Here is a 13,146-nt window from a genome sequence, read left to right on the forward strand (position 1 = left end):
CAATAAGATACCTGGGAACTTCCCCAAGTATCTCGGCCGTCCTCCTATCCCGAGGAAGGTGCTTCGAACGCTTCATGGAGCACCTTAGGAAGGTAGGTAGGTAGGTAGAAGGTACGTACTTTGCTGCCTTCCTTCCTTCTCTCCTTCCCTTCTCTCAGGTCGAATCAATCTGAAATTTCCAAGAATCATCACGAGTCCTCGATTTCACTCCATCAGAAACTTTCCCTACCTTCCATACGTTGGGTTTCTTTTTGACGCGAGATATTCCAAGCCGAGAGCGCATTGGCAAACAGTTCTTTTTCCCGTTGGAAGGAGACAAAAAACAAAGCAAAGAGACCATACATAGACCAGGGGGGGCTATTCCCGGTCGGAGCTGCAGACAGACCCCGACCTATCGACCCAAGAACATCCATTCAGTTGCATTTGTATCCATCTGCAAGTTCGTAACTCGTACGCAGTAAGTCAAGGTGGCCCTTTTTTTCGATATTTTCTCTCCCTCGTCTTTTTGACCCTATTACCGCACCCCCAAGTCTGCCATCCCATCAACCGTCTTCAAATTGTCCCGTCCGTCATTCCGCTCCTACTTCTGCCCCATTCTGTCCCGGCTTTGAGGTAAGGTAGAGTGAAGTATCCGCACGACCACGGCGCAAGCCTAGGTACTCCGTACATTACTCGCCTACTGAGTGCGGATACAGAGTACGGAGTACCTGAGGTATTCTGCTTTGCTTCGCGGCAGCTCTCTCTATCCACGCCCACCTCACACACCCACCGCTGTCCCCACGTTCCTGGCCTCGCCTGGCCGCGCATCGTCTCGAATCGACAACCCGCGTGCCAGAGAGCTTTCTTCATCCATCTTGTCCCTCTACAGATACATCCGCGCACTTTGCTGGAGGAGCCCTTCCCTCTTGACTCGCACCTCTTCTTGTCTTCTATGCTCTTTCCTGGGCATTCTCTTCCTACCCCATCGTCAACCCAATACACCCTGCGCGGAGCCTCTTCAGCTCTTCAGAGTGTTCCTTATATCAGAGACGTCGTCATCTAATTACGTCTAAATACAGCAGCAGCATCCTCGGCCCGTCTGTCGCATTGTCTCAACATCATACACGTACGCTACCACCTCGTCCGATATAGACGGCGGTCAGCCTCCGAGAGGCCAAGCTTGATACCGCTCGCCTCTTACCCGAGCCCAGTTGGCCATTGACGTTGTGCTGCTGGCCGCGCTGTCTCCAAGAGGTTGCTTTTTCTCTCACTCAGCTTCTGAAAGTTCCGCGGTGTCAAGCAACTCTGCCGCGCCTGCATTCCCTGCTAGAGTGGCCGCATATTGATCTTCATTTCCACTACCGCAAACATTGGACGCCTCTGAGATCCCGCTTGGCCTAGCTCAGATCCGGTCGACGGACGGATATCTTTTTATCGCCCTCGCTCCCGCTCCCAAATCTTTCTCCGCAAAACCAACCCCACCGTCCGAGATCCAGCTTCGCAGTCCCCGGAGACTTCGACATCCAACGTCAATATCGACTCCGTCTCGACGTTCACTTTCAATTCTCAATATACTACTGCTGCTGCTGCTGCTGCTGCTGCTCTCATCATTCTCCCGCCCCAACGGTCTGCGTGCTTCCTTCTCTACGTGCCACAGTAGCCAGCTACACCACCGAGACACAGGACGAGACCCTTTGCGACAGACCACCTGTTAGAGACCATCAATTGCTGCTTTATTGACCCACATCTTCTAAAAGAAGAGTGAAGAGAGCACGTCAGAAGTGATCCAAGTATCCGTAAGTGTTTAAGACCTTCCTTCCAGTTGTTTCCCCGCCTCCCGCAAAGCCGCAATTCGCACCCAATGTCTATGCTTTGCGTTCCTGGCAAATGCCCCGGATCATTGCTTGCATAGCGCTGCGAGGGGCCACCAGGGGTGTGCCAGGTGGCCGACAACAAGGTTGCGAGCCAGTGTGCCCCACGATGCTGAACTTCAAGAGTCCGAGGCAGACCCAGAATGTACGGATAGAGGACTCTACAAGACGGACAGACACATTGGAAGCGTACAAAGAGACGCGGCAGCACCTTGCCTTATCTACTTTGCGGACCACATGTTGTCCTTTACTCATCAACACGCTTCTACTGCTACTGTCTGCATACCCCTACCTTCACCATACCACCTGAGTTAGCCCCAATTCTTTTTCTTCATGTGCCATTTTTCCGGCTGTTGCGTGTCTTTTCATTGTCTGTGTCCGGCGTGGGCGCAGTGGGAATGGCTCAAGGTGGCTCGACATTTTTCTAGCTAACCAGACCAAAAGCAGTTCGTCTAGCTCCAGCGGGTATCCCTGATCCAGATCGACGTCGGCCAGAACTCTAACACCAATAAGGGAATCGGTCCCTGAGCCCAGAGCAGCCCTCCCCCCGACAAGCACGACAAGACAAGCCCCCCCCAGCACAAGAGAGGGCCTGGACATTTCGTGCGCAACCAGCTGCTCACGGCTCCAGAAGCAGACTGCTGATATTGTTCCCCGCAAGTCCAGAAAACCGCCCCCTATTAAACTTGCGTGGCAGACCCTCGACTTATCATCTTCCGGTCTCCCCTCCCTTCTGTCCCTGTTCCTACTGCTGTTCCTACTGCTGCTGTCGCCGCTGCTGCTGCAAATCGACGTCGTCCACCTCCGATCTTTCTCTCGCCATATGAGCATCGTTGGCGAAGCGAATAAGGTCAACACGCCTGTCCACTCGCCTGACGAACCCGGAAGCGAAGCAAGCCCCGGCCACGGTGATCGTCGCAACAGGCCCGTGTCGCCACAGCACAGCTTGTAGCTGGCCAAAGTTCGAACCACCAGCTGGCCACTCGGAAGCTTCGCCTTGAACCGAGTTCAGTTCAATTCAGCACCGCCTGAACCCCTCCAGCGAAACCCCACCAACCGCCATCTTACGAGCCCCTCGACCCAGCGGTCACCCATTCAGCCAAAATGGGCCTGTTTTCTCGCAAGGAAAAGGCCCCCAAAGCCTCGGGCAAGCCATCGATCAACACGTCAAACGTGAGCATCGCCTCTGGTGCTTCCAGCATTAAATCACCACCGCCACGCAGCACTACAATGAACAGGTCTTCGGGAACGAGCACGACGCCCGGCACGCCTTTGACGCCCTTCTCGCCTACCTCGATACCCAAGATCGACCTGCCGCGTCCTCCTGACCCGCAGCTTGACCCGGCAGGATACCTCAGGAGCTTGGGGGCCGTTAGAGAACGAAGCAAGATTGTCACGGACAAGGCGATTCGCAATGAATTGAAGCACTTTGATGTGGACATGCGCAAGTTCCCAGACGTTGTGACGTTCGTCTCTCAGATCATCAAGGTACGAGTCAGCCTTTGAGCGCTTCTGCAGGTGTTTGCGTGCCCTGGAACCGCCCACCCACACGCTATTTGGGTCAGCGAATAGCAGTATACTGACCTTGCAAACCCCTGTAGAGAGACTACGACGCCCCGTACAATTCGATTCCTGGCCACGGAAGACACCAGCACTTCTGTGTCGGCGGTCGTGACCGCATTGCACAGCTTCTTTCCACATTCCCCGAAGATGTCGACAACAGCGAAAAGTGTCGTCGCATGATTGACCTCTTCCTCGTGAGTGTGCTGCTGGACGCTGGCGCAGGCACAAAGTGGAGTTACAAGAGCACCGAAAATGGACGCATATACCGCCGGTCAGAGGGCATAGCCGTAGCCAGCTTGGAGATGTTCAAGGGCGTAAGTCTATTTAACGATTCGGGTGGACTCGTGCGTTCACTAACAATCGTCAAGGGCCTTTTCTCCAGCGACAGCAGAAACAAGTTCCAGGTTGACAAGGAGGGACTGCGCAACCTGACAGTAGAGAGGGTAGCTGCAGGCTTGCAGTCGAAACCGGGCAACGAAATGGCAGGCATTGAAGGCAGGACACAATTGCTCCAACGGCTAGCAAATGCCCTGACCGAAAAGAGGGAATACTTTGGCGACAGCGGACGACCAGGTCACATGGTTGGTAAGTTGACAACTCTCCGAGTCCGATGGAAATGAGGTGCCAGGACTGAACTGACCCGCCTCAGACTACCTCCTATCGCATCCCTCGACTCAAGCTTCTTCGATGCCCATTGTGATTCTCCCTACGTTATGGAATCTCCTGATGAACGGCCTCATGCCCATCTGGCCAGCTTCCCGCACCTCGATTAACGGCGTATCTCTCGGCGATGCCTGGCCTTGCCAATCAATGCCGCAACCCCCGCAAAGTCCGACGACTTCACAATTCTCACCATTCCCGCCATCTGCTCAGAACTCGACCGCGGCATGGGAGTCTATCCTGCCGTTCCACAAGCTTACGCAGTGGCTCTGCTACAGTCTGATGCAGCCTATGCAGTCACTACTTCGCATCCACTTTGCCGGCGTTGAACTGCTCACCGGCCTGCCTGAGTACCGCAACGGCGGTTTGTTCATCGACTTGGGAGTTCTTACGCTAAAGGCAGACGATTCTGAGAGAGGCCTCGAGCACTACGACGAGTACTGCAGAAGGACAAACGTCAAGCCAGTTGAAGTTGCACCAATGTTCGAGCCTAGCGACGACGTGATAGTCGAGTGGCGTGGTGTCACGGTCGGCTTCTTGGATAGACTTTGCGTAGAGGTCAACAAGCACATGAAGAACGACCTGAAGGGTAATCAATTGACTCTGGCCCAAATACTCGAAGCTGGAAGCTGGAAGGTAAGCTCGCCCTAACTATTACATTCTCGAACCACGTCGCTAATACAATCTTCCAGGGAGGTCGTGAAATGGCAGAGTTTAGCAGACCCAACACAAAAGAACCGCCAATTTTGATCGATAGCGACGGTACCGTTTTCTAGACTGTCGTTTATGTTTGAGAGGGAAGCATTGGACCGAGACATTATACCTTTTCTGCCATTAATTAGACAGCGCCGAGATGCATTGGATCATGGGCGCTGAGATTCGCCTTGCATGTCCACAGTGGATGAAGGGCATATTGGATGATGGGACTGGATGGCGGCTTATGCGTCTTGATGAACATGACTTGGCTGGACGCCAGTGAAAAATTTTAATGCAATGCGAAGACCTCGGCGCAAAGCCTTGCTCGCCATTCAACAGCTCATATGGATAACTTGCTTGTCGATTGTGGAATGCTTGGTGAGAGAACTGTTCCTTTTCACCGTCCCATGCCCAGACTTCCATTCGCGGTCCGGTCCTCGGCCCCGCGTCGGAGCCCCACCGGTGGACCCACACACTTTGGCTGCCTGTTCTGCTCACGGGCCCGGCGCTGTGCCATTGTATCAACGTCTGTCTATCAGTCATACACGTCAGTTTTCACCGAATTTTGACTGTCCAACTGCGCAAGGCCTGACGAGCTGACACGTGGGCATAGGAAAACTCTCTTTCAAGAGTGCCAAGGTAACTCATACTCCATGTCCTTGAAAGACAATCATTAACCCCGCGCAGGATCAAATTTGCATTTACGCCTGCCAGCACCGGGAATCTGCCCATCTACATCTCCGCCGCCGAGCAGAAAGCATGGCAATCTTTCCGCAATTCGAGCCGGATCCCGAGACGTCGCTGCTCCAGCAGTGCCAATTCATCATCCACCGCATTACAGTCCTGCTCGATGAACTTGAGCAGCTCAAGGCTGCCATCGAGAGGCGGCCGGCGTCGGGGCATAAGCCCGTTGCGTGGAACCAAGCTGTTCCGGGACTCGGGTTCTTTGAACGGCTTATTGTTTCTGAGAAGAAGCATCTTGAGAAGATGGTGGCGGCGTATGATGATGATGGGGGTGATAGTGGTGAGAGGGAAGAAATTGACACCGAGGCGCTGGATAGTCGGATCCGGCTGAGGCTCGATGCGTCGAATTACAAGTTTTACGAGACGGTGTGGGAGGTTACGAAGAGGTGTTGTGAGCTTACGGGGATGAGGAGGGACTTGAGCTACAAGACTGTTGGGGGCAAGAGCGTCAGTGCCGTGATTGATTTGGTCGTGAATGGCGGCGCGGACTGGGTCAAAGTTGTAACGACGACGGAGCGGAGGCTGTTCTACGAGATGGCGGACGCCGGGTGGGATTGGGAGGAGGATTTCGAGGACGAGGGCGCGGACGAGGCCATGTTGGAGATTTTGGGGGACGAGACGGAAGATAGTATCGAGGTCGCCAAGGTCGCGAGGCACATGGTTGCCGCGGCGAGGACGTCGTATCAGGATTATCGGCGGCCGAGGGTAAGGATACTCATGTCGAGGGTGTCTGAGGGCGAGAATGACGCTGTGGATCATCTGTTGAGGTTGGTGCGGAAGATGGGCGGCGGGGACGTGGATCTTGTGGTTGAGACGGCGAATGGGCCCGGGATCTTGACGGAGGCCACGCCGCCGCTGGGGGAGGCGATTGCGAATCTCGTGGAGGCGGATTATTACAAGGATTTCACGGCGACAGTGAATGTGGATTGTTCGGTGTTCATGGCGTTGGCGTCGGATTTCAGTCACATGGCGATTGGACCGGACTCGGAGCTGTTGAGGTCGAAGCAGCACCGGATCGACGCGACGGATGAGGTTGAGAATGGGCCGCGGTTGGTGAATACGCTGTATCCTGCTATCACTGGCCGGACGCTGGTGTGTACGCGAGAGGCGGCGGATACGTTTCTCAAGATTGTGCGGGATATCGGGACTGAGGAGGAGAAGGCGAGGACGAGGATTTTATTTGAGAAGGGTGAAGATGCTGAAACAGAGGGAAGTGATCAAGATAGAGCGCGGCGGGTGAGGCTGCTCCAGGAACTATCTGTCTATCCTGTCCCCGAAGACCTACGCCTCCCAGTGCAGATCGTGGACTCTGTCTCGTGGGACGATGCGCAGCGGATGGTCGCCGAGGGCCAACTCCCCGCCGTCGCATTGGCCGTCGGGAAGAAAGGGTCCGGTCTGAACGCCATGAACGTCTCGTCGTTCTTGTACGGGTGGAAGGCGAAGCTGACGACGGTGACGTCGAATTGGGAGGCGGCCAAGAGGTTGAGGACCGTGATTGAGACGAATCGGGTGACGGGGACCGAGGTTGGGCCGCATATTTGGCGGATACCGTTTTCGAGAAAGTTGCTTGCGAAGCCCAAGGTGATGCCGTCCGGTGGTGGTGGTGAGAAGAAGGAGGGGGAGAGTTGGAGGTTGAAGACGAGGCAGGAGAGGAAGGTTGAGAAGGAGGCGAGTTTGCAAAGTTGGATTTCGAGCGAGGGGACGGAGACCATCGCGAAGATGACGATAGACGACAGCAAATGAAGTTCAATATTCTTATGGCATTCTTCTCCCAACTTAACAACTCGCGACATCGGTATCAACATCTACATCATTGGTATTCAATTTATGGGCCCCAAGATGACTCCGCAATCTGGATACTTGATCCTCACCTCCGTCGTAAACACCTCTCCCACATTAATCTCACCAAACCTCGTCAACAGCACCTCCTCGCAGTGCCTAGTATGATGATAACTCCAAATATAACTGTCAACCCTCTCCAGCCCACCGCCTCCTCCTTCCTCACCACGGCTCTGCATCAGCGCGCGGTGCATCCGCCTCCACATGGCCGTACAATGCCGAAGATGGTATCCCAAGCTGACATACACGCCGCTATACTCCCCCGTCATAATCTGTTCTCTCGTCAAGGACGGCGCCGTTCGATTCGCGTCTTTGAACCAGGCGAGTTGTCCCGCTTCCACGAGTTCCGCTTCAAAGGTCTCGGCGAGGGCGGCGTCGTGGCATTGCGGCGGGAGCCAGTTGAAGGATATGAGGTCGAATTCGCAGCCTGCGGCGCGGGCTTGGGCTGGTGTTGAGCCGCAGGGAGCGGTTTGGAGGTAGCTTACGGGGCGGGAGGAGGGGTCGCTCGGGGAGGCGAGGGTATTGTCGTTTCTGTGGGAGGTGTTGAGAGTGCGGAGGCGGGTTGTGACGATGGATGTCACCAGGGCTGAGAGAGCAGCACCTAGGAGGAGGGTTGTAGTGAGGAGAAGGGCGAGGCGGGTGTAGGTCGTTGTGATGTTACGTCGGTTTAGCTGAGATTGGTGATGGTTTTGGCGAGAGGGTTTGTTGTCGTGGGGGGAGAGGAGGGACTGCGACGCTTCTTCAAGGCCGTTGGTCGCTACTTCGAGATTCACATCATTGTCGTCATCCTCGGCGCTTCGAGCCTTCTCCCAGACCGATTGCTGTGGTGTTGATGCGCTCCGATGCTCCATCGACTTAGTTGCCTCCGCCGATATCTACCATCCGTATCTATCTTTATGGTAATACGAAGAATTGGCACCAGTGAAATGAGAGGGCGGCGGAAGTCAGCCTTCAAGTATCATTCGCGACATCTCGGACAAAGGATTCTTCGTGCATGGTGGCGGGGAACTGTTTGGTTGGTTGTGCTGATGACCTTCCCTTCTCGGCATACTCTCACCGTGGACCGAATCCTCCAACAAGGAATTGAGGATTGCGATAGACTATGAAACCAAGGCGCTTCCTTGTGTGGTTCAATTCTCACGTCTTCTCACCTTCAAACAACTTTTCTTTTTTCCATTTCCTGCTACAGGCTAGAAGGCATTCCGTGTTGGTGAGTCTGCCTTACCCAGTGGTGATCATGCAGGCTAACCTGCATCTCACTCTTACCCCTGGCTTACCCCTGCTGCGCCTGGATAGCTGATTGGTAGGTATTGGGTTGTGGACGATGCCAACAGACTGTCTACTGCTGCGTGGCTGTGGTCTTCACAGCCTGATGCGCGCTCATGCTCATTTTTTCTCCTCACATCTGCTCATTCCGTCCGCCTTCTCCGATTGCTCCCTCAACTATATAATACATGCTTAGCGAAACAAAGACGAAAAATGATTCTTGATGTCTTCCCGGTGACAACAAGAGGACTTTCAGTCAATCCTTCGCGATGGACGGCAAGCGTCTAGGGTCCGAGGACGGTGGCTGTAACTCCTCTGCCACACCCAAACGGCAACGAACGCTTCTTGGCAACTGGGATAGCGAGACTCGATGGTCAATAGATGATATCCCGCTAGAGTATCACCGTTATACAGTCGCGTGGATATGCGCGTTGTCTACCGAGCTGGTAGCTGCGGAAGCCATGCTAGACGAGAAGCACGACACTCTCACTTCTGGCGCTTTCTATGGCAACTCCTACACGATCGACACCAACACCTACACGCTGGGAAGTATTGAAGGCCATAACGTTATCATCACATGCCTGCCAGCGGACCAATATGGCACCAATACTGCGGCGAACGTGGTGACCAACTTAGTCCGTACCTTTCCGTCAACTCGGCTAGCATTGATGGTCGGCATTGGAGGTGGCGTCCCAAACAGTGCTAGGGATATTCGGCTGGGTGACGTTATTGTTGGTACGAGAACGATGCAATACGACTTAGGAAAGATTGTCGCAGGTGTCGAGATTCAACGCACAGCAATTGCTAGGACTCTTCACCACTCCTTTGGCAAAGCCATCACAGTCTTGAGAGCGAAACACGATCGAGTTCCCAGCCAAGTTCCCTCGATTCTCAAAGAAAGGTTCAAGACGCTTCTACATTACGGTCGTCCCACGGACGCTGATCATCTTTTCCTCTCGAATTGCGACCACCCGGACTCCGCAGCTACGTGTGACGACTGCGATCAAACCAAGTGAATGACTAGACGCACGCGATCGGACACCGACCCTGTCATCCACTACGGAGCGATTGCGTCCGGCAACCAAGTTATGAAGAATTCCGCTGAGAGGGACATTGCTGCTCGTTCCCTTGACGTTGTATGTTTCGAAATGGAGGCTGCTGGAATCATGGACGTTGTTCCTTGCCTACCAATACGCGGAATCTGCGACTATGCGGATTCTCACAAGAACAAAATCTGGCAGAGATACGCCGCAGCTGCGGCGGCAGCATGCGCCAGAGAGATACTCTCCGTACTTCCATCGGCCGACTATCAGACACGAGCTGGTCCTCGTCTTGAATTTCGTACGTAGTCAGTTGATATCATTTGGTAATCATATCGCATCACTGACAGCCCTTTGTAGCTCGAGCCCTACCGGACCAGCATCAAAGACAGGCGCAGCTTCTGCAAACTCTCAAGTTTGATCAAATGGACTCCCGCAAACCTACTGTCAAAAGAGCACATGTTAAGACATGCACATGGTTCATCAAACATCCAGATTTCCAAATATGGCTGAACGAAGACGAGCTAAAGTTGCACCACGGGCTTCTTTGGATTCGCGGCAAGCCGGGCGCGGGAAAGCCAACAATCATGAAATTTGCCTTGTCGAAAATGCAAAAGGACCCTCATTGGTCTCCACTTGTCAATTCGTTCTTCTTCAATGCCCGAGGCGAATATTTGGAAAGATCGATCGAAGGCATGTACCGTTCTTTACTATTGCAGCTTTTTCAAGGGTACCCTCAGCTCCGATCTGTACTTAACGAACTGTACTCAACTCAACAAGAGTATGAGGTTTGTCCAAGCTTAGAAATCCTGAAGGGTATGTTCTCTGAAGCTATCCTCGGCCTTGGCCAGCTTCGGTTGACTTGCTTCATCGATGCTCTGGACGAGTGCGACGAGCAACAAGTCACAGACATGGTCCGAGACTTTGAAGACTTGGCAGAGGACGCATCAACAGAAGGGATTGCGTTTCGAATTTGCTTTTCCAGTCGTCACTATCCATTGTCGTCAAAGGGGGGCGACAATGACCCTCGTAAATCAGCCAGGTCACACGCAGGATATGGAAAATTATATCAAAAGTCGTCTCCGGTTCAACAATCCTTCTCTTGTCGAAGAACTGCAGACAGAAATACTCCAAAAGGCTGCGGGCGTGTTTCTCTGGATCATACTAGTTGCTGACATCCTCAATACAGAGTATTCGCAGGGTGGGCTGGCCTTGAAAAAAAGGCTTGTTGAGATACCGAGCGACCTGGGCGCCCTGTTCAAGAATATCCTAACGCGTGATAGCAAGAAAACGGAACACTTGGTTTTGTGCGTCATCTGGATTCTCTGTGCCAAACGACCTTTAAAACCAAGAGAGTTTTACCATGCACTTTGGTCTGGTCTATCTCAGAACGACCTCGTTGACCCCGATCCTCCAAACGTCACTAGCCCAGAAGACGAAGATAGCGCCACAAGATGCGTAATTGGTTTCTCTAAGGGGTTGGCTGAAATCACCAAATCTACGCAGCCAACGGTCCACTTCATACATGAGTCTGTCAGAGACTATCTTCTCAAAGCTGGTGGGCTTGCGGAACTGTGGCCTGATCTAGGCTTTGACTGGGAGCTCTCAAGTCATGAAAATTTGAAAACCTGCTGCACCAAGTACATAAAATACTGCTTGGCATCGGATTAAGTTTCAGAGGAATCTCTAAAACAGTTTCCGTTCATGGAATACGCAAGTCAGCAGTTGTTCTTTCATGCCGACGCCGCAGCCGCTGGCATTTCTCAATGCCAATTCTTGTCTCAGTTTCCCCTCGAAGACTAGATTCGCATCTACAATCGCTATGAAAAGCATAGGATCCGTCGCTACGGACCTCAAGCGAGCTTTGCCTACATATTCTCAGAAATGGACTGCTCAAGGCTCATTCGCACGATACCAAATAGAAATTGTGAACGCCATTCTGAGGACCGATACAACTATCCATTGTTTGCTGCTTTGGCCAATAGGAACTACAACTCGGTCGCCGCGCTCTCTGGGATGCCGTCCGTGATCTACATTGGAACGAATATTATGGAAGGCATGACACACAGGAGGGACTTTTCGGACTTCAAGCAAAGAACGCCATTGTCTTGGGCTGCACAAGATGTCCGGCTCGAAATGGTCAAGCTTCTCCTCCGAGCCGGCTATAATGTGAATGAATCTGACTATGGTGGATACACCCCACTGCACCGGGCTGCCGAGCAAGGTAATGAATCGGTTGTAAAGTTTCTCATATGGAATGGGGCAAATATCGACCAGGCGGGCAAACGTATGCGTACGCCTCTGTTTCTTGCTGTTGTGCATGGTCGGGAGCGACAGTAAAAATTCTCCTTGAGTATAACGCCACTGCCAACGCGAGGAGCGACAAGAATTCCTCTTCACCGTTTTACGAAGCCTCAAAGGCAGGCTGGAGGGTTGACCCGCCAGAAGCAATTGTCAAGCTTCTCATCGAAAATGGAGCAAATGTGAATTCCAGATGCGACAATGACGATACGGCATTACACGCAGCTTCTTCAGCAGGCGATGAGAGAATTACCAAGTTTCTTATCGAGAATGGCGCAGATGTCAACGCTATAGGTGATGCTCAATGGACAGCACTACATTGCGTTTGCAGCGAAAATACGACAGAGGAGTTTCTCATTGAAGAAAGGGGCCCGCATAGCCTCAGCATCCTCAACACGCCGGGTGGCCCCGACGCATCATCCCAAAAAATCGACGGAGTCATCAACAAACTTGTCATTGAGGCTGAACCAAATGTCAACAGCGGCTCCCAGCAAGGAGATTCAGAATTCAGATTAGCTTCGTCGTTCAGCTACGAAGAGATTGTTCGACCTCCATCGAGAACAATGCTTATGCTGAGGCCGTGAACGGCGGCCGAGCTGCACATTTGTCGGACAAGTGGGAACATGATCACCATGCTACTGCCAAAGTTCTTCTTGACAGTGGGGCAGCTCTCAATGTATTAAACGATGTAGGCGAGACACCTTTGGCCAATGGTGTGTCCGCTCGCGATGGGAAACTACTCCAGCTGCTTCTTGAAAATGGAGTAGATGTTGAGCTGATAGGAAACAGGTACATGTACACGCCATTGATTCTGGCCATACGTCTTGGTCAAGAAGACATGGCTGTCGATCTGATCGAGCATGGGGCCAAGGTGAATCTTTCAAAACAGGCTGGCATGACGCCACTTTCTGAAGCAAGGGATGTTGTTGTTGTTGTTGTTGTTGTTGTTGTATTTAACGCCGTGGCGGCCGGGCTAGAGCCCTTACCGCAGACCTCCCGAAGGGTATATGGCGTGGAGGGCCGTGAGCCAAGGCTACCTACTCTACAGTACGTCGTCTCTTTACATCGTCCTCCAAATCATGCCTTGTGGCCACTACGCGTTCTGTCTGTCCCCGGTTCCCGCTGGTGCCCCAGTTTCATTCTTTCCCAAATCGTCCCTTGGAATCGGGAGGTTCTTTGTAGTCCGC

At 53.0% G+C, this 13,146-nt stretch overlaps 4 protein-coding genes across 4 annotated transcripts; 3 read left to right on the forward strand and 1 right to left on the reverse strand.

Moving 5' to 3' along the window:
* Positions 1–2,954: 2,954 nt before the first annotated feature.
* Positions 2,955–4,849, forward strand: BDZ83DRAFT_594449 (uncharacterized protein; the record flags this gene model as incomplete). The annotated part of the gene is made up of 5 exons (XM_060506716.1): positions 2,955–3,338; positions 3,452–3,727; positions 3,782–3,998; positions 4,063–4,709; positions 4,766–4,849. The coding sequence occupies 5 exons, from the start codon at positions 2,955–2,957 to the stop codon at positions 4,847–4,849; spliced, it is 1,608 nt and encodes a 535-aa protein (XP_060357567.1).
* A 679-nt stretch (positions 4,850–5,528) lies between these two features.
* BDZ83DRAFT_594446 (uncharacterized protein) lies at positions 5,529–7,256 on the forward strand (the record flags this gene model as incomplete). The annotated part of the gene is made up of 2 exons (XM_060506715.1): positions 5,529–7,094; positions 7,125–7,256. 2 exons carry the CDS (start codon positions 5,529–5,531, stop codon positions 7,254–7,256), a joined length of 1,698 nt encoding a protein of 565 aa, XP_060357568.1.
* A 98-nt stretch (positions 7,257–7,354) lies between these two features.
* BDZ83DRAFT_543488 (uncharacterized protein) lies at positions 7,355–7,810 on the reverse strand (the record flags this gene model as incomplete). Its single annotated transcript, XM_060503423.1, has 1 exon — positions 7,355–7,810. A coding segment is annotated over one exon (456 nt), but the record flags the coding sequence as incomplete, so codon positions are not given.
* Positions 7,811–8,887: 1,077 nt separating this feature from the next.
* BDZ83DRAFT_736246 (uncharacterized protein) lies at positions 8,888–12,543 on the forward strand (the record flags this gene model as incomplete). Its single annotated transcript, XM_060512989.1, has 6 exons — positions 8,888–9,519; positions 9,643–9,959; positions 10,019–10,700; positions 10,735–11,298; positions 11,494–11,882; positions 11,903–12,543. The coding sequence occupies 6 exons, from the start codon at positions 8,888–8,890 to the stop codon at positions 12,541–12,543; spliced, it is 3,225 nt and encodes a 1,074-aa protein (XP_060357570.1).
* Positions 12,544–13,146: the final 603 nt, after the last annotated feature.

This window comes from Colletotrichum acutatum, assembly GCF_030867785.1.
Source record: "Colletotrichum acutatum strain CBS 112980 chromosome Unknown BDZ83scaffold_246, whole genome shotgun sequence".
NCBI classification, from domain to species: domain Eukaryota; kingdom Fungi; phylum Ascomycota; class Sordariomycetes; order Glomerellales; family Glomerellaceae; genus Colletotrichum; species Colletotrichum acutatum.